The 21,770-nt window shown below is 37.8% G+C and overlaps 3 protein-coding genes across 3 annotated transcripts; all 3 read right to left on the bottom strand.

Annotated features, from left to right (window-relative positions):
* Positions 1-3,837: 3,837 nt before the first annotated feature.
* TAS2R7 (taste 2 receptor member 7) lies at positions 3,838-4,776 on the bottom strand. Its single transcript, XM_004007560.4, has one exon. It carries the CDS (start codon positions 4,774-4,776, stop codon positions 3,838-3,840), a length of 939 nt encoding a protein of 312 aa, XP_004007609.2.
* A 4,575-nt stretch (positions 4,777-9,351) lies between these two features.
* Positions 9,352-10,280, bottom strand: TAS2R8 (taste 2 receptor member 8). Its single transcript, XM_012176118.4, is given in 2 exon segments — positions 9,352-9,797; positions 9,800-10,280. Coding segments are annotated over 2 exon segments (927 nt in total).
* Positions 10,281-11,198: 918 nt separating this feature from the next.
* On the bottom strand, positions 11,199-12,362 carry TAS2R9 (taste 2 receptor member 9). Its single transcript, XM_015093968.2, is given in 3 exon segments — positions 11,199-11,761; positions 11,764-12,159; positions 12,341-12,362. Coding segments are annotated over 3 exon segments (981 nt in total).
* Between the last annotated feature and the right edge of the window lie 9,408 nt (positions 12,363-21,770).

The following is a 21,770-nucleotide window of genomic DNA, read 5'->3' as shown; positions in this document are numbered from 1 at the left end:
TCCTCTTCAATGGACTTTTTGTGAAGTGACTCAGAGTTGGAAGCTTGAGAAGTAATCTCTTGCAGCAATTTGGCATTTCATTTTCTCTTACATAATTCAAAAAGTACCTTATCAGACTCTGTATCTATTTGAAACCCTGGGAATACCATTCCTACTAGATTTCACCACAGATTCCTCTGGATCGGTGCATGGTGTTAAGCGCTCTGCCTGGACTTGCTGTCCTCACGGTAATGCTGGTTAACTGCTGCAACTGACAATTCTAGTGTACTCATTGCCAAAGTACACTAAAGTACTTTACACGAAGTAAAGCAAATTTGCTTTAGGATTTTTTACTCTTTTTCTGAGCAGCATTTGCCTTTCTATAAAACAATGACATCTCTAATTTCCACTCCACTAGGCTTTTGTCAATGAAAAAATGTCACAAGCCATATCAGAAAACAAAGGATACTGCAGCTCTTAAGCCATCACGCTACAGCTACCCCTGTGATGAGCCCCAGGGGACCTCAAGGTAGAAAGAGGGTGCCTGACACCAGTCAGCTGCTGTCACCAGTCCTCCACACCCCTCCCTTTCTCTCCCTCCCCTCAATGTTTCTCCCTAAGGAGACCCAGGATGAGAAAGCACAGGATACCAGTCCCAAGATAGCTGAGATGCATATCAAAGAAATGACTTCAGTAATTTTTTGGATCTTCCCATACATAGAAAAACACTAAATTCCTTAATTTGACATATCTGGTTTTCTTTAATTAGCAGTAATCTTTTGATGTTTCAACCACATTCTCTTGGTTACAAAACTTCTATATACCCTAGCTCCTCTCCTCACCTCCTCAGAGCAGGTCTCTCAGGGTTACATAAGATACTGCTTCCTGGGCTTGAAGTCCTAAAAATTCCCACTGAATAAAATATAACTCTCAACTTTTAGGTTGTGAGTATTTTTTTAGCTGAAACTAACCTTAGTTATGGGGATTCCCTGGTGGATCAGTGGTAAAGTATCCTGTCAATTCAGGAGATGCAGGCTCTGATCCCTGGGTCAGAAAGACCCCTTGGAGAAGGAAATAGCAATCCACTCAAGTATTGTTGCCTGAGAAATCCCATGGACAGAGGAGCACGGCAGGTCACAGTCCATGGAGCAGCAAAAGAATTGAACACAACTCAGCGACTGAACAACAACAATAAATCCTTAGTTACAGATTCACATATTCAGTTACATATTTGACATTTTCATTTGCTTATTTTATAGATCTCTCAAGCATAACGTGCAAAAAGTAGAATTTTTGATTTCTATTTTTGCCATTTTTCAATTAACAGGTCCCCCTAAATCTTAGATAGCAGTGTACTCCCAATTGCTAAAGTAAAAACGATCTAAAAAGTTTTTTGGATCTTCTTTTTCTTCAATACCCTCCCCCCAACCCCACATCTTCACCTAACCAAATAACAAGATCTATCAGCTTTATCTACACAATATAGAGAATTCATTCACTAAAAAATTCTCTAACTTTATTTCTACCATCCAAATCTGAGCCGCTGTGGTTTCTCACATGGACTACTTAACTATGATAATTATTAGCTTGTCCCCCTACTTGAACTCCTTTCCACCTTCAACACATACACTATCCAGTCTTCCTATAACCAAAGTGAACTTAAATCTACGTAGGAATCAAATTATGTTGCACATGGTTTCAATTCTTCAGTTTCTTCCCACTGCACTTAAAAGGACGTTCCTTCTCATGATCTAAGGCCCTTCATGACCTTGTACTCACCCTTGGTTCACCAGGCTCTGATCATTTAGTTCGTATTATTCTGCCTCACATACTTGCTCCTCAGGCACTGGTACTTCCTGTGCCATCTTTTTGGTGTTATTTGTTTAAAATATTGCATGGTTGGGTTATATTTGTGATTTAAGTCTCAGTTTGAAATGTCAGCTTCTCAGGTAGGTCTATTCTGACTATGCTATTTGAAGCTAACCATTATCTCCAGACATTTTTTTTTTTCAGTTGTATTAATCATGACTGTAACTGTTTGTTTACTTGATCATTATCTGTCTTCTATAATGTTTTCCTTGACTGTGCCTTGTGTGAAAGCATATACTCCGTCACATTTCATCTGTATTTTCAGCACCCAGGACGCTGCCTGATGCTTAGGTATTCAGTGTGTGAACAGATATCTATTTATTAAAGGAGGAATGCAAGCAAGAAGAAATCTGCCTGCATTATCTGTAACTTCGTCACTACCTTCTCTTAGAAAAAGCCTGAAAAAATATTTCACACACTAGGAGTGAAAAAGAATGTAAAAATACTCCTTTGAACCCTGAGTTATTGTTATTTCTTCATAATTTCTCAGAATTAACATAATCTTAGAAGATAAACCAATTGCCTTAGCCCTATCACTTTTACCCTAAATATGTCAATAATGAGAATGACTAAGAGGTACAATCATAAGGCTTGTTTCCATATAAATACTCTTTGCCTGGTTACTGTTCCCAAAAAAACTGAAAGTTGACATGCCATGATTGCAATGTGAGTAAATGATCAAGTTTCTAGGGTTCATAACATGAAGACGTCGAACACAGAGCTTCCAAGAGTCCCATTAGCCCTCAGGGATCTTTGTTTCCATGCTTAATAAAACCCACATAAACTGGCCTCTGCTTAGGTAGGGAGTGGGAGCAATAGTCCTTAATACTATTGAAAAGATTATAAGCTTCAGCCTATGTGTCTTATTTTCTATTGCTTCTTTAACTTACAAGGTGTTCAGTAAATGTTTTTAAATGTATTAGTTGAATCAATATGTCTTTTGCACTCTCAGATTCAGAGATGAAAAAAATCAGCGTATGAAACTCCTAGTGTAAAAGTAATTTTGACTTTCACTATATTTATTGACTATTTATAGACATTTCCTCCTCTGCACACAAAGTCTACCACTATTCTTGTCTGGTTAATAGCAAAGGTGGTCTCTCCAAAATATCTTCATCACAGCATAACTGATGTGTTTTTGATGGAACATATAAGCTTTTGATTGAAGGCCTCATCTTGTGGTATCTTGACAGTCAATGTCCAGTGCAGTCTTAGTTTGCTGAAAGCAAGCTTTCACATCCTGTGTGGCAAAACATCCTTCAGTGAGCACTAAAGTTCTAGCTAGGTTCTTCCTTTAGTCCATCTTACTTTCTCCAAACTTTCTAAATGATCTCTCCTTCTCTCATACAGTGTCTTTTCTTTCATTGTCCATGGCCCTAAAATGGTTTTGAACTCGCTGGGGCAATATTTATTTTAGTCGCAATTAATATCTTTGTGGTGATTCTAATCAGTACTAATTTCTGCTACATTCAGAATTACGCAGCATTTGATAAAAACCTGTCACCTTATTGAGTCTTTTCCAAAAGTTGAGTTTAGTTTGATTATCTGGAAGAATCCAGTTAGCATCACCAGGGACACAAAAAGCAGCAAGATGCTGTTACAGTTGTCCTGAAATGGACAAACAATTTTGTATCTGGAGAAATGATTTAGAATCAACTATGAAGATACTTTTTCCTCTGGCAGTTACTGTTAAGATATTAATTGCTCCATGTTCTGAAACATGTTTATAAAAGCCCTGGAGAATGGGAGAGAGAGGAAACAGAAAGAAAGGAAACAGTGAGAGAGAGATGGAGAGAAAGAGAGGTGGAGAGAAAGATGCAAAATAAGTTCTATCTGAGATTTCCTAAGTTCTAATTACAAGTATACTAAGTACATTTTAAGAGTAATTGGATATATGAAACCATCATTAATGCAAGAACTAAAGATAATTAAGGGACATCTTGTCTTCTTTTGTCCTACAAAGTGATTGCTTATCTTCAGATCTGTTTATTAGCAATTCCTTCTTTGTAGGATATATTTTACCTTCCATAGCACCCTTAGAGATGCTTGTCTTAATTTTTTGTTCTCTAGAATTAGGAAGAGTGAATGGCTTGATGGACAGATTAAAGCTATCAACTCACCAACGATCACAGCTAATTCAGTCTCTGGCATAAAGTAGCTGGACGTGGCCACAAGATAGGCCAAGTAGTAGGCAATGAAAAGGAGGAGGAAGGAGATGACAGCCTTCATGGCTCTCACGTGAGCTTCCGTGCTGGGATCTCTGCTCCCCGGGGCACGGAGCTGCATTCGTCTGGTGTGTCTGAACAGGGAGAGGATCAGGAGGAGAAATGAAACCAGAGACACAGAAAAGGGAAATAGTGTCAACAGATTGAGACGTATCTTGATGGAAGCATGCTGAGCTTTATGTACTCTGCATCTCCGACTTATATTTGTTTTCAACTTCATCTTGACACAATGCCTGAAATCATCATCCAAATTGTTAATGACAGGAAGGCTAATGAACACCGAGAAGACCAAACACCCCAGCAGGATCCTAGGAATTACACTGTCAAGTCTCCACTTCATCCAGAGGAAAAATGGATGGAAGAAATTTGCTATCTTGAGGAAATAGAAAATGCTGAGGCAGGTGGCAAACCAGACACTTAAATGGTTGGTTAATGTCCAGAAGTAGTCAATGATTCTCATTTGTTTACCACCAGTATAGACATCTGGGTACAGGACCAATATATTACAATCCAATAGTATTATACATAAGAGAGAAATTCTGGAGATGGCCAGGCTTGTGAGGATTAAATCAATGGAGGCAATCTTCTTGTGCTTGATCCAGTCCACACAGTTTACCAATCCAATGAATGCGTTCCCTAAGATCCCCAGTGAAAATTCCCCAGCTGCTATGAGCATTAAGATACCCTGCACTTCACTTGACATCGTAAAATGCAGAAATATCTGGTTCACTTCTAGTTGAACAGATGTAGTATCTACATCTACTTCTTGGATTTTGCTGTAATTTTCCTTTTCCCTTTTATTGTAGTCTGTCTTGAGATGGAGACTGAAATGACAAATGGAAACTGTTGCTGTCTTCCTTAAATCCTAGCTAGTCTTGAACAAGTAATGCAGTTGTCGGTCCCTGGACCCTATGTCTATCTATGTCCAGTTACTTTCTTTGCAGATTTTACTTTTCCACATGTGCTTCATTTAGGCTGAGCTATAGCTTGCTAGGATGCAAATTAGGCTGATTCACTTTCATGGTCTGGCACTTTCTCAGGCTATGTTTTGCAAATTTAGATTCATTAATTTGTAATGCACACTAGTAATTTTAATAGGGCTGCCAGATTTACCAAATAAACTTATAGTGAAAAAAGTGAAAGTGTTAGTCTCTCAGTCATGTCTGATTTTTTTCGACACTACAGACTATAGTCCTCCAGGCTCCTCTGTCCATGGGATTCTCCAGGCAAGAATAGTGGAGCGGGAAGCCATTCCCTTCTCGAGGGAATCTTCCTGACCCAGGAATCAAACCCAGGTCTCCCATATTGTGGGCAAATTCTTTACCATTGGAACCACCGGGAAAAACCAAACTTACAGTACATCCAGTTAAATTGAATTTCAGATAAACAATGAAAGAGTTTTTAGTGTATGTCCCAAATTACATGCGATTAGTACTTCTGGGAAGTACTGAAATTCAAATTTAACTAGGTGTCTTGTATTTTATCTAAACCTCAGGGACTGTTTTTTGTTTGTTTGTTTGTTTGTTTGTTTTTGCAATTAGAAAATGCACAAAAACTGAAATTTGAAGAAGAGTCTTAAATTTGACAAAATATGATTTTGATTAGTACTAAACATCCAAAGTTTGAGTCAACACTGAGAGCTACATATTTTCAGGAAATTTAAAAGGTTAACACTAAATAAAGTCTATTCAATTCTAAAAAAGTACCTCGTTTGTCTTGGTTGTTCAGGTGAACAATTATATAGCACAAGGTCTCTTAAAAGAAGGCACTACTAGACATGTGACATTTAAAGGTCATTTAATGTACATTTGTTATGCTGTATGTAAGAAGGAGAGGGAGCCATGGTGAAGAAGAGTATTGATTACCATTAGGGTTTTCTTTTTCATTTAAAGTGTTCTCAAGAGCAGTTATATATGCAAGAGGGAAAAGAGTAAAATCTTGTGCTTCATTCTACTCGTTACCCTCTGCTGTACCAAACTGCATCTGAATAATTAGGCCCTTGGGCTTCCCAGGTGACACTAGTGGTAAAGAATCCACCTGCCCATGCAGGAGACTCAAGAGACATGGGTTCAGTCCCTGGGTTGGGAAGATCCCCTGGAGGAGGGCATGGCAACCCACTCCAATGTTCTTGCCTGGAGAATCCCATGGAGAGAAGGAGCCTGGTGGGCTGTAGTCCATAGGGTCACAGAGAGTTGGACATGGCTGAAGTGACTTAGCATGAACACACATTTAGGTCCTTAACCCTTCTAGATTGTTAGACAGGGGACCTAAGATGAAATTAACCTCATTTTTACAGCCTAACTCCTATTTTGAAATAGCTTCTCTAATTCAGAGTTACAAACACTTTACATCATTGCATTTCTATGGAATAATTCTGGGAATCTCAGTACCTTCCAGAGAAATGAATATCTTTTCTAATCCTTCCTCAAAGTCTAGACATTTATTCTTGCATGTGGCCCTGACTTTGGACAAACTGCTTTCTCAATAGCAAAGTTCAAAGGTGACTGCCCTCCTCTGATCCTGGAAATAATCCCTGACTCGGGCACATCATTTTCTTCTCTACAGTGTTCTGGTGAATAACCTACTCACAGTAAATGAAATGATACATTTACCCACATAAAGTTTAGACTAATGTAGATTTTATCTTTTACTAGTGTTGTTATAGCATGGAAGGTATGATGCAGCTAAAAGGGAAAAATAGTATAAAAGTTCCTTAAAAAACTCAAAATACAACTGTTATTTGATCCAGCAGCCTCACTTTTGGGTGTATATACAAGAGAACGGGAAATCAGGATCTTGAAAAAAGCAGGATCTTAAAGAGATAATTTGTACTCTTAGGCTTACTGCAGCACTATTCACAAGAGCTAAAATATAAAAACAACCTACCTGCTCACTGACAGATAAATGGATAAAGAAAACATAGCATAGACATATGGTGGGATATTATTTGGTCCTAAAATAGAAAGAAATCTTCCAGTATGCAAAAACTTGGGTAAACCTGGAAGGTGTTATGCCAAATGAAATGTTAGTTACAGAAAGACAAATCCTATATGATTCCACTTAGATGAGGTATTGAAAATAATCTAAGTCCTGTAGCTAAGGGTAAAACAGTGGTTGTCAGGTCCTGAGGGAAGGAAGAAATGAATAGCTCCTATTAAACAAGTACAGAGTTTCAGGGAACTCTCAAGTGGTCCAAGTTTAAGAATCTACCTTCCACTGCCGGAGACATGGGTTTGATCCCTGGTCAGGGAACTAAGATCCCAGTGCTGCAACTAAAGCTGCATGACACAACTAGACAGCCTGCATTCTGTGTGCCATGACTAAGATCTGATGAATAAATAAATAAATATTTTTTTAAAAAGGAGTACAGAGTTCCATTATGGAAGATAAATAAGTGTAAATAAATAGAGGAAATAATAAATATGGAAGACAGAAAAATAGAGATCTGCTATAAAACATTGAGCATCTACTCAACAATACTGTCTCATACACAAAAATTTGTAAAACAATACATTTCATGTTACATACCCTTACTTAATTAAAAAAGAAAAAGAAATTCTGCAAGAGAGCATTTTGTCACAAGTCCGCCACTTTAAGTCCTAGTGACGGTCACTGGAGATATTTGAAACACTGGAGATACAGAAAATAAAACATGAAAGACAGGACTTCAGATGGATGAAAGGAAACCTTCCCAGAAGCACAAATGTTATAAAACATTTATTTCATCAAAGCTTATAAAAGAATATATAGTTAATCCCAACATAGAATTTACAAATTCTGTGTAGACTATATTAGTATATTCCATCAAAAAAACCCCAATTCTTCTGTCTTTATCTTTTTTGCAAATAAGTGTAGCTTTTATATTTACTATTGTTGTCAGCAGGTAAGTTACAACGCAGTTACTACAGAAAACAGTACAAAAGTTAATAAAACATTATAATAGCTGATATACTAGAGATACAGTTGATGACATTTATTTACTTAAGACTAAATACTGTTACTTTGCAAAGTGAATTTTACATAATCTTATGCAGAAAAATTGATAATCCTCAGGTAATTAATATATTAATTTTAATAAAAGGAAATGAGTAGATTGAAATAGACCTGAATTCAACACAGAGAATGATGGGGGCCAATTGTAGAGTCAGATCAGAAGAGACATGACTTTAGATGTGCCAGATCAAATGTTTCAATAACACTCTAGGGAGGAAGGATTTGATATTCACAGTAGAACCACATTTTATTAATGAGTCTTCTTTTTCTCTTTTTGCTTTTTTTTTTAACTTGCTCTGTATGTTACAGACATAATGCTTTTTTAGTGACAGTATGTAGTTATACCACAGTGCATGATAGTTTCTTCCCAGTTCACTTCTTTTCTAAAGTCCTGAATGGGAAAAAGAAAATACCTGCAGGTCTTACTTCTACCCAAGTTACAAAGAGTACTTAGGAACGCCCCTTAAAGGGAGATGATTGAATGGGTTCTATTCCTAGCCCAGTGCTGCCTGTTAAGCAAGTTGTTTGTGAGAAAATTTAATTTCAAGGAAATGAATAGAAGATGCCTGAGTAAGATCACCAGGAAATATTAAGTGGGAGACCACCAGAAGTATCACTCACTTGGGAGGAGAAAAGTGTGTAATTGGGAAACTAAACTAGTTAAGATAGAAGAGATCTGAGTTCCTAGTTCATATGTCAAACTGGAGGGACTCAGCAGAGCCATGAAGGGAGAACAGTTAAGGACCAGCAATGAAACTGTATGATAGAGGGGGTAAAAAGAGAGAGAGAGAAACCACTGGGGTTTCAGATGCACTTTCCATGAGATTTTCCAGGCAAGAATACTGAAGTGGGTTGCCATTTCTTTCTCCAGGGAATCTTCCCAACCCAAGGATAGAACTCCAGTTTCTTGCATTGCAAGCGGTTTCTTTACCATCTGAGCCACCAGGGAAGCCCAGGTGCACTTTAGTAGGGGCCAAAATAAAATCTTAAGGGAATTTAAGTAGGCATTACAAGCCCAATACTGGCAGTGAAGAGACAAAATCAGAAGTGTGCGCTCTGAAATTCTTTTAGGAAAGGGAGTGTGAAGATGAGAATGTCTGTGGTGTAAAAAGACACAAAAGATATATCCATTAGTGTGCTAATGGGTCTCACTACTCCTCAAAGCTGTGTACCCAAAATAAACAGAAAAGCTGGAAAACAATGAAAATGGACCTATGATAGAAAAGTGAGTTTTTTTATTAGAAAATAAGGTTTGCTATTAAAGTCCTTTTATAAGACCAAGATTTTACATCATGCAGACTGTTTTCCCACATCTCAGCATCCCGACAGCTGCCAGCCTCAGCTTGTTATTTCCAACAATTAAAAACAGTGAGTGACCTAAGGGATAAAGAATTGCTATAATCTCTCTAGACATCATAGCTAACTTGCTTTCTTTCATAAAGTAGCTAAATGTTGCCAAAAGACAGGCCAGGTAGTATACAGAAAGGAAGAAAAGAAATGAGGTCACTGTTTTCATGGCATCCACGTGGGCCTCTGTGCTGGAGTCTGTGGCACCTGTTACACTGGATTTCACTTGTTTGCTGTGTCTCCATAGGGACGTAATTAAAAAGAAAAATGAGATCAATGACACAGTAAATGGAATAATTGCTGACAAGTTAAACAATGTCAGTGGGTTGAAGTATTGAATTTTACTCACATGGAACAATTCGGTGACGTTTCTTTTAAGTTTTCAATTTTGAGAAATTCATAATCAGAATTTGTTAATGTTGCTTGTATAAGGCTGATCAACATGGAAATGGCCAGGGACCCCAGCAGGCTCCAGTGAAACACCCTCTTGATTCTCCACTTCAGCCAGAGAAAAAGTCGGTGGAAGAAACTGGCTATCTTGAAGAGACAGAAGACACTGAGGCAGGTGGCAAACCACATACTTAAGTAGTTGGTGAATGTCCAGAAGATATTAAGAACTACCTTTATTTTCTCATTTTCATAAACACCTGGGTAGAGTGCCAGTATGGTGCTGTTGAGTGTCATTACACAAAGCAAACAAATTCTGGAGTGAGCTAAATTGGAGAGGATGTAGTCAGTTGTGGAGATCTTTTTCTTCTTAATCCAATCAATATATATTACTAGTCCAATGTATCCATTCACAAACATTCCTATGATGAATTCTGCAGTCGTTATGGTCAGAAAGATGTGGTCTTCTATACTGAACATGTCGAGAGAGACCACCCTAATCTCAAATATTACTGCAAAATGACCAGCAGAACATGACAAATACATTCTTCAAATCGTAGAATGATTTTTTTTCCTTTGCCATTATTTTGACTTTGATATATCCTCCGAAAGTTCCAAGCTCTCCTCTGAAACAGAATTGCCTCTACATTTGTGAAGAATAAGCCATCTGATTGTTGCAAACAGCATGACCAGATTTGTAGCCTGGGTAAATTACAATTATCACCCCTGACTGAGTGATAACTGAAATGTCTTGCTGAAATTGATCTCATGCAAATTAAGAGATTATATTTCATGAATTTGCAATAGGCTTCTTGCTATTAAGTTCTGCAATTTGGATGGGTCAAGCTGAATTTCAAATAGGGAGGCACAAAAAAGCAAACATAAACACCCATTTAATAAAAGTCAAAATGTGTAAATGAAACTTCATTTTTATCACTATAGATTATAAATTTCTCACAAGTCAAGTCTCCTTGTGAAAATGGATTTTAGTTTTGAAAAGAGTGCAATCAGATACAAATTAGTCATGATACAAAACTAGTTTACATGGTTGATTTTATGTGTTTTAAACTCTCTTCCCCACAGCCTGTGCACTTGAAATTCTTCTTATTGAGTTTATTATTGAGTTCAAGGCCTTTACCAGTAAGAGGCAGAAAGAAGTAGAACATGTTTGCATTTAGGCAATGGTGTGAAGTGTGAACGTGAGGTTTAGATTCATTTCTCCTGTGAAGATAAACACATCTGGCTCCATTATAACATTAGATTCAAAATTATTCAAGACAGAAACAAGAAGCAGTATTTAGAATAATGGCAGATACGAATGATTTCCATGGCACATAATAAAAATGGAATGCAAACAATTGAGAGAAGGGAGAGATGCTTTTGTTGATATCTTTCTGCTTATATCAGGATTCTTTGGGGAACAAAATATTTCCTTCTTTTGTGGAAACCCTTCAAAATCCCCAGCACCTTCAGAAAAGCCTCCCTCAGCTTTCTGTTTCCCATTAGCAGGATGAATGGATGGCTCAATGGGAAAATGGCAGCTCTTAGGCCACCAAACATCAGCTCCGATTTTCCATGAGGAATCAGAAAGCTAGATGTTACAATGAGAAAAACTGCATAGTACATAATGAAAAGAGCCAGAAAGATGACTATTGTCTTTATGACCCTCATGTGGGCCTCTATGCTAGGGTCTCTGGACCCAGTGGCATGAAGTTTCATTTGCTTGGTGTGTTAAAGTGAGAAAAATAAAAGGACAAATGAGACCAGGCAAAGAATAAAGGGAACCATAGCCCCCAGGTTCAGGATAATCAATTTAAAAGCAGTTGGGATTTTACTTACTTTGAATTCCTAAATAATGTTTGCTTCATTATTGATTCTGATGTTATAAAATGAATCATTATTCAGTAAAACACTGACAATTGAGGAGATGAGAAAGGACATCGGAAGAATCCCAAGGATACCCTGTTCATCTTCAGCTTCAGCCAGAGGAAAACTGGGTGGGATATACTGGCTATCTTGAGTAAATAGAAGACATTGAGGCACGAAGTAAACCAGACAGTTGAATGATTGCAAGTTGTCCAGAAAATACCCAAAATGTTCATCATCTCACCATGCCTGTATGTATCTGGAAAGAGTACCATAATAAAACCATCCATATATATCACACACAAAAAACAGATTCTGGAGGTGGCCAGGCTGACCAGGATGACGTCAGTCAAGGAGACAGCTCTCTTTTTGAGCCAGCCACTGCAGTTTACCGGTACAATGAATCCATTTCCCCAAATTCCTATCATCCACTCACCAGCAATCAAGAACATATATATTGCCTCCATTGTACCTGGTATATCAGCAGAGCATTCTGATTTAGATTATCTACTGATGATGACTGACTTTCAGCTGTCCAGTAAAGAATGGTATATATGTCTGCCACTTAGGGCATGCTGCAGTTATCTTTTATCTGCCTTCTATATCAGTTGTGTTCAGGTTGAGAAGATAGCCGGTTCTGCTCTGAGTTAGAACTGCCCAAAGACTTCACTGACCAAGACCAGTAATTCCTTTCATGTGTAGTGATGATTGAAAAGCTCTAAAATGCAAATAGGAATGGATCTGATTTCTGGTATTTGCACCATCTTTCTCATTTTAAACTCTGTGCGTTTTAGATTCATCAATCTATGTTGGCCAGGGACTTCAAAAAGAATCAATTACTTGGAAAACATGGCTAAGCTTTAATTTAGAGATGTGGCATCATTACCATCTCTAATAACTTGAAGAGTTTCCCTAAAACTGTGGTCTATTTTCTACAAATGTAGTTTTCGGAGCTTAAAAATAATTGTGAATTTAAAGTGCAGACAATTAACAGCAATAATTTCAGACTAATTGATCGTGACATCTTCAGGAATGAGAGAGAGGTAGCCAATGAAAATCCTACTTGATCTTTACAGCAGGAGAAATTATGCATCTGCTGGGCCAAAAAACCAACTATAGTTGCCACAGGGGAAAGACACAAATTTTATCTGTTTTCTAGTCCTAAACCATTTTACAGATTCAGAGCCCTTTCATGGCCCTGCAGCACTGCCACACGGTTACATTACAGATCTTCTCAAGACTTTCCTTGCTGCCATTTACTAGAATGATTCTGAAAAATACTCAGAACTTTGAGGTGTTAATGGATATTAAACCTGAATTGACACTAATTCTTGAGGACACCAAACATCAATAAAAGACAGAGGCTTACATTGGATACGTATTGAACCATAGTAGGACAAAGTAGTTCTCATGGGCTTATTCAGTGATTATTGCAGCCATGGAATTAAAAGATGCTTACTCCTTGGAAGGAAAGTTATGACCAGCTTAGACAGCATATTAAAAAGCAGATACATTACTTTGTCAACAAAGGTCCATCTAGTCAAGGCTATGGTTTTTCCAGTAGTCAGGTATGGATGTAAGAGTTGAACTATAAAGAAAGCTAAGCACTGAAGAATTGATGCTTTTGAACTGTGGTGCTGGAGAAGACTCTTGAGAGTCACTTGGACTGCAAGGAGATCCAACCAGTCCATCCTAAAGGAGATCAGTCCTGGGTGTTCATTGGTAGGACTGATGTTGAAACTGAAACTCCAATACTTCGGCCATCTGATGCAAAGAGCTGACTCATTTGAAAAGACCCTGATGCTGGGAAAGATTGAGAGCAGGAGGAGAAGGGGATGACAGAGGATGAGATGGTTGGATGGCACCATTGAATCAATGGACATGGGTTTGGGTAGACTCCGGCAGTTGGTGATGGACAGGGAGGCCTGGCGTGCTGCAGTTCATGAGGTCACAAGGAGTCGGACATGAGTGAGTGGCTGAACTGAACTGAAATGTATAATTGGAATAAAATCCATGAAAACTAGAAAAATCCCCACATTGTTCTGCATATGTATGGTGAAAGCAAAAGTGTCAGCTGCTCAGTTGTGTCTGACTCTTTGGGACCCCTTGGACTGTAGTTCTCTAGGCTCCTCTGTCCATGGGATTCTCCAGGCAAGCCATTCCCTTCTCCAGGGGATTTTCCTGACCCAGTGATTGACCAGAATCTCCTGCCTTGCAGGCAGATTCTTTACCATCTGAGCTACCAGGGAAGCCACTCATATGTATGGAATTAGAGCTAAATGGTGAAAAGGCCAGACGGAATCCTCCAAATTTCTTGCTCTAACAGCATAATATATGGACAAAATAATTCATGCTCAGGAGAATTGCCAACGTTAGCTCCATCATCATTTGGGGACGATCAAACTTATCAAATCTCCATTAATATGTTATTACATATCATTGGATTCCTATTTTATTGGGTGTTGCAATTAAGAACGAGTGAAATATCTTTTCCAAGTTTATGGAAATGATTTTTTTCTTTAGATTAATAAATCTAGTCAATTATTTGGACAGATTTCCTAATATTGGCTTATTCTTACATTCCTGATATAAAATCTGCTAGTCATGGTATCCCATTATATTTGGGAAATGTTGGCTATATCTGTATTCTATGATGATTTTTATATTGATATTCACAACCCAAAGTGAAGAGGCAGGATTAAATTAGTTTTGTAGAGTTCAGACAGTTTCTTTTAGCAACATAAAACTTGCTTCACAAAATTTTTTTAAGTTTGTTTTTCCTTTTATATAATCTAGAATGGCTCAAATGAAGCTATCTCCTCTTCAAAAGTTTGGTAGAATTTGTTTTTCATCTGAGCCTACAGCTATTTTTTTATTGTAACTTTTTGACAATGTCCACTTATTCCTTTATTCAAGTTAGTATGTTTATGTTTTCTTTTCTTCTAAAGTTTGTTATTGGTTAAGATCTATGTTCCTATCTATTTCACTCAAGTTTTAAAAGTTATTCAAAAAGAATAATTGGAATGGGCAGTCATTCCCTTCTCCAAAGGATCTCCCCAAGTCAGGGACTGAAGCCAGCTCTTCTACATTGCAGGCAGATTGCTTACCATCTGAGCCACCAGGGAAGCCCATTAAGCTCTCTACATTTATAAGGCAAGAAGAGGATGTTGCCCTACTACTCACATTTCAAGAACTCATTTTTTGAATAGTTGCTGACTTTATCCTCCACGCAATTCCAAACTCCTCACTATATTCACTGAAATTGAGGCAAATCATCAGCAAAAATATTCTCATAAATTTTTCTAACTGCCCATTTTATCTATTTGCTTGAACTTGGAGTCTTTTAAAAAAAATCTTTTTATTTTGTATTGGAGTATAGTTGATTAACACTGTTGTAATAGATTCAGGTGAACAGCAAAGGGGCCTAGCCATACGTATACATGTATCCCCCACCTCACCAGCTTTCCTCCCATCCAGGCTGCCATATAACATTGAGCAGAGTTCCATGTGTGATACAGTAGGTCCTTGTTGGTTACCCATTTTAAATATACCAGTGTGTACATGTCCATCTGGGCTTCCCTCGTGGTCCAGATAGTAAAAAATCTGCCCACAATGCAGGAGACTCAGGTTCACTCTCTTGCTCGGGAAGATTCCCTGGAGGAGGAAATGGCAACCAACTCCAGTACTCTTGGAGAATTCCATGGACAGAGGAGCCTGGAGAGCTGGAGTGCACAGAATCACAGAATGTCAGACACGACTGAGTGACTAGCACGCACATGCAGGTCCATCCCAAATTGCCTAACTATCCCGTCCCCCCATCCCTTTGCTCAGCAGCCATAATTTGGTTCTCTAAGTCTGTGAGTCTCTTTCTGTTTTGTAAGTAATGACTTTGGAGTCAATTTTTGTTTTACTGGACAACTTTGGGAGTCTGGTGAAGGCTATGATTTCCTCAGAGTAATGTTTTTAAACAAATTAAAAACATGAATTTCAAAGGAATCCAGATAGATTCAAATATATGCATTTATATTTTTAATGTGACTTAGTAATTTACTGACCTAATAATGACATCACTATCACAATAATGATTTGTGGTTTCTGAAGGTGGAAAACTATAAGCACTGCTAATGTTTCTGTGACTGTACTTGCATTCAAATCAGAAGGAAAGCTAGACTTACGTTAAAAACTACTAAAAATATAAATATTTGGTGTCCACACACATTCATAGATATTTTATTTTTTATTTCTTTAAAATTTTAAAAAGTCTTTATTGAATTTGTTAAAATATTACTTCTGTTTTATGTTTTGTTTTTTTTGACCGAGAAGCCTATAGAATCTTAGCTCCCTGACCAGGGACTGAACCCTCACCCCATGAATTGGAAGTGTGGTGTCTTAACCACTAGACCATCAAGGAAGTCTCCAAAGACAATTTTATTTAAAAAAACTAAAATTATTTAACTGGAGGATAATTGCTTTACAATGTTGCTTTGGTTTCTGCCATACATCAACATGAATCAGCCATAGGTGTATATATGTCTCCTCCCTCTTGAACCTTCCTCCCATCTCCCACCCCATCCCACCCGCCTAGGTTGTCATAGAGCACTGCACTGAGCTCCCTGGATCATATAGCAAATTCCTACTACCTGTTTTTCATATGGCAATGTCAGTCAGTCAGTTCAGTCACTCATTTTTAACTGACTCTTTGCGACCCCACTGACTGCAGCATGCCAGTCCCCCCTGTCCATCACCAACTCCCAGAGATTGTTCAAACTCATGTCCATTGAGTTGGTGATGCCATCCAACCATCTCACCCTCTGTCATTCCCTTCTCCTCCTTCCTTTGATGTTTCTCAGCATCAGAGTCTTTTCCTAGGAGTTAGTTCTTCGCATCAGATGGCCAAAGTATTGGAGCTTCAGCTCCAGCATTAGTCCTTCCAATGAATATTCAGGACTGATTTCCTTTAAAATTGACTTGTTTGATCTCCTTGCAGTCCAAAGGACTCTCAAGATTCTTCTCCAATACCACAGTTCAAAAGCATCACTTTTTCGGTGCTCAGTTTTCTTTATGGTTCAACTCTCATATCCATGCATGACCACTGGGAAAACCATAGCTTTGACTAGATGGACCTTTGTTGGCAAAGTAATGTCTCTGCTTTTTAATATGCTGTCTAGGTTTGTCATAGCTTTTCTTCAAAGGAGCAAGCATCTTTTAATTTCATGGCTGCAGTCACCAGCTGTGGTGATTTTGGAGCCCCCCAAAATAAAGTCTCTCACTGTTTCCATTGTTTCCCTATCTATTTGCCATGAAGTGATGCAACTGGATGCCATTATCTTTGCTTTTTTAATGTTGTAAAGATATAAGCCAGCTTTTTCACTCTCCTCTTTCACTTTCATCAAGGGGCTCTTCAGTTATTTGCTTTCTGCCATAAGGGGGGTGTCATCCGTGTATCTAAGGTTATTGATATTTTTCCTGGCAATCGTGATTCCAGCTTGTGTTTCATCTAGCCCGATATTTCTCATGATGTACTCTTCATTTAAGTAAAATAAGCAGGGTGACTATATACAGTCCTGATGTACTCATTTCCCAGTTAGGAACTAGTCTGTTGTTCCTTGTCAAGTTCTAACTGTTGCTTCTTGACCTGCATACATATTTCTCAGGAGGCAGGTCAGGTGGCCTGGTATTCCCATCTCTTGAAGAATTTTCCATAGTTTGTTGTGATTCACACAGTCAAAGGCTTTGGCATAGTCTATGAAGCAGAAGTAGATGTAATTCTGGAACTCTTGCTTTTTTGTTGATCCAATGAATGTTGCCCATTTGATCTCTGGTTCTTCTGCCTTTTCTAAATCCAGCTTGAACATCCGGAATTTCTCAGTTCATGTACTGTTGAAGCCTGGCTTGGAGAATTTTGAACATTACGTGGTAGAATGTGAGATGAGTGCAATGTGCGGTAGTTTGAGCATTCTTTGGCAGTGTTTTTCTTTGGGATTGGAATGAAAACTGACCTTTTCCAGTCTTGTGGTCACTGCTGAGTTTTCCAAATTTGCTGGCATATTGACTGTAGTACTTTAACAGCATCATCTTTCAGGATTTGAAATAGCTCAGCTGGAATTTCTTCACCTCCACTAGCTTTGTTCGTAGTGATGCTTCTTAAGGCCCTTTCACTTTATATTCTTGGATGTCTGACTCTAAGTGAGTGATCACCATTGTTGGTATCTGGATCATCTTTGCATGAAATGTTCCCTTGGCCTGTCTAATTTCCTTGGAGAGATCTCTAGTCTTTCCCATTCTATTGTTTTCCTCAATTTCTTCGCATTAATCATTGGAGAAATGCTGATAAAATGAGAATATCACTTCACACCCATTAGGATGCTCATAATGAAAAATCTAGAAAATAACAAATGTTGCAGAGAATAGGAGAACTTTGAAACCTCATACATTCATGTAAGAATGTAAAATGATACAGCCACTAGGCAAAACAGTTTGGTGGTTCCTGAAAAAGCTAAATATGTTGCTAATGAAGAGAGGGGTGAGGGAGAGATGGACTGAGAGTTTAGGGTCACTAGGTACAAACTATTCCACATGGAATGGATGGACAACAGTGTCCTACTGTATAGCACAGGGAATCATATTCAATGTCCTGGGATAAACCATAATGGAAAACGATATAAAAAAGAACATATATAATTGGTGACACAGTAGTAAAGAATCTGCTTGCCAATATAGGAGATGCAGGAGACACAGGTTTGATCTGTGGGTCAGGAAGATCCCCTGGAGGAGGAAATGGCAACCCACTCCAGTATTCTTGCCTGGAGAATTCCATGGACTGAGGAGCTTGGTTGGGTACACAGTCCATAAAGTTGCAGCATCGGAAAAGACTGAACAACTGAGCACAGCACATAAGTGAGTCACTTCGCTGCTGAACAGAAGTTAACACAACACTGTAAATCAACTATATATATATATATTTTTTTTTGAAAGCTTCATATAGGAATTACCATGCTGCTTCTGCTAAGTCGCGTCAGTCGTGTCTGACTCTGTGTGACCCTATAGACAGCAGCCCACCAGGCTCCTCTGTCCCTGGGATTCTCCAGGAAAGAACACTGGAGTGGGTTGCCATTTCCTTCTCCAATGCATGAAAGTGAAAAGTGAAAGTGAAGTCGCTCAGTCGTGTCCGACTCTTAGCAACCTCATGGACTGCGGCCTACCAGGCTCCTCCGTCCGTGGGGTTCTCCAGGCAAGAGTACTGGAGTGGGTTGCCATTGCCTTCTCTGAGGAATTACCATATGACCCAGTAATTCCACTTTCAGACATATTCTGAAAATAGGGACACAGATAGTTGTATGCTAATATATGTTGCAGAATATTCACAATACCAAAGATATTTTGGAATACCTTTGAAATTTTACCCAGCCACAAAAAGGAATGAAGATCCAAAACATGCTATTACATGAAAACAATATGTTGAGTGAGAGAAGCCAGTCACAAAAGAACAAATTTTATATGATTTTACTTATATGAAGTATCTAGAATAAATCAATTAATAAAGCCAGAAAGTATATTAGAGGTTCCAGGAAGTTGGGAGATGGAGAATAGAGAGTTACCGCTGAGAGGGTACAGAGGTTTTGTTTGGGGTGACAGAGGTTTTGGAAATAGTGGTGATGGTTGTACAATATTGTAAATGTAACAATACCACACAGAATTATACACTTAAAATGTTAAAGTGGAAAATGTTACATTGTCTATATTTTACTACAATAAAAAGTTATTTTAAATAAATACATAAATGTAAAACTTTAGAACTGCACACCACAAAATCATGCGGCATGGAAAGGACTAGAAGTAGACACAGCAAGCCAAATTTATTATTTTATTTGAAATAAAGAGAGTGATATTTTAAAACCAGTATATGAAAATTTTCTATCAATAGTGAAGCACAAGCTGGAATCAAGATTGCACGGAGAAATATGAATAACCTCAGATATGGAGATGACACCACCCTTATGGCAGAAGGGAAGAAGAACTAAAGAGCCTATTGATGAAAGTGAAAGAGGAGAGTGAAAAAGTTGGCTTAAAACTCAGCATTCAAACAATGAAGATCATGACATCTAGTCCCATCACTTCGTGGCAAATAGATGGGAAAACAATGGAAACAGTGAGAGACTTTATTTTCTTGGGCTCCAAAATCACTGCAGATGGTGACTGCTGCTGCTACTGACTGCAGCCATGAAATTAAAAGACACTTGCTCCTTAGAAGAAAAGCTATGACTAACCTAGACAGCACATTAAAAAGCAGAGACATTACCTTGCCGGCAAAGGTCCATCTAGCCAAAGGTATGGTTTTTCCAGGAGCCATGTATGAATATGAGAGTTGGACCATAAAGAAAATTGAGTACCAAAGAACTGATGCTTTTGAACTGTGGTGTTGGGGTTGCAAAGAGTTAGACATGATAGCGAACTGAACTGAACTGTGGATGTTGGAGAAAACTCTTGAGTGTCCCTTGGGCTGCAGGGAGATCAAACAAGTCAAACCTAAAGGAAATCAGTCCTGAATATTCAATGGAAGGACTGATGCTGAAGCTGAAACTCCAATACTTGGGCCACCTGATGCAAAGAACTGACTCATTGGAAAAGACCCTGATGCTGGGTGGGCAAGATGGAAGACAGGAGGAGAAGTGGATGACGAATGATGAGATGGTTGGATGGCATCACCTACTCGATGAACATGAATTTGAGCAAGCTCCAGGTGTTGGTGATGGACAGGGAAGCCTGGATGCTGCAGTCCATGGGGTCACAAAGAGTTGGACACGACTGAGTTTCTGAACTGAACTGAGTAGAGAGCAAAGGAGGGGGAAATCTAGAAGAAAGCATGAGAAATAGAAAAAGAGAAATGAGAAGATAGAAAATTAATATGAATTTAATTACAATAAGTGTAAAGATGTTTACTCGATCATAATTTTCAGATTCTAATATTACAGCATTGAATATCAGAGATTTGTTTTCTACAGGACACAATAAAAGAAAAAATAGATACTGAAAACGAACAGATGGAAAATACATAATAAATATGAAGTGAAGTGAATACATATATAAATGTGAAATGAAGAACTAGAGATTTTTAACATGGAAAAAACATGTTAAAAACATGGAAAGAATAAAATTCAAGGTAAAAACCTGCATGAGTTACCAAAGAGTTTAATAACAATAATATTAATAATTTAAAGAGCATGGAAGCAAATATAACTATCAACATTGTTTCAAGTTAAATGCAGCTATAAATGAAAGAATTTAATCGTTATGAATGTACATTTATAATCTATTTCAGATTGATTTATAATCGACATGAATATAGAGATACAATATCATTAACATGATTTGTCTAATGAAAGTTAGATGAATCTAATCTAGTAGATCAATTCATCTAATTCATCCAGTGATATTCTAATGAATATTATAAGCATGATATCATAAGCAGCATCAAAATTATTCCAAGTAAACATGACTATTCACAAAAATAGATCTTGTATTAGGCCAAATGAATCTTATCCTAGGCTAAATATCATGTAAATATACTGCTAACCCAAATTCAATAAATCAAAATATCAATATGAAAAATTGCCTTTAACATAGCTCATAAAGCTGAAAAATATTCTGTTAAATAATCTTTGAATTAAGAAGAAATTACAAAGGATATCTCAGGACTCTGTGCTTAACGACAATATATGAACCATTTGTCAATGCTGAGGAATGTACCTAAATCAACAGGCATAAAATAAATAGCTTTGAATTCATTTACAAAAAAAAAAAAGAAAAATTAAAATAAAACTAGGAAAGGACAGCTAATCTTTATTTTTAAGAATATGGCAAATGTGTTATCTCAATTAAATTGAAACAGAAAAAAGAACTTGGCAAACCAGGCATTTAGAGAAATCCCATCAGTCCAGAATACATAAAAATATGGGAAAACTAGTCTTCAGAATTATTTTAAGTTCATGACCCACCTGTCAGTGAAAGAAAAACCTTCAGATGCCAAAAATGGTGGGAAAGTACACATTTTAAGCGGGGGGAAAAAAAAGTACTTAAAATAGAGCTTTGGAGCATTTGCAATCT

The sequence above is a fragment of the Ovis aries genome, chromosome 3 (genome assembly GCF_016772045.2).
Source record: "Ovis aries strain OAR_USU_Benz2616 breed Rambouillet chromosome 3, ARS-UI_Ramb_v3.0, whole genome shotgun sequence".
Taxonomy (NCBI): Eukaryota; Metazoa; Chordata; class Mammalia; order Artiodactyla; family Bovidae; genus Ovis; species Ovis aries.
The sequence above is the reverse complement of the archived record's forward strand: the minus strand, read 5'-3'. Positions and strand labels throughout refer to the sequence as shown.

Excerpts from the sequence above, each read along its gene's own strand:
- TAS2R7 (XM_004007560.4), bottom strand. The coding sequence starts at position 4,776 with ATGTCAAGTGAAGTGCAGGGTATCTTAATGCTCATAGCAGCTGGGGAA.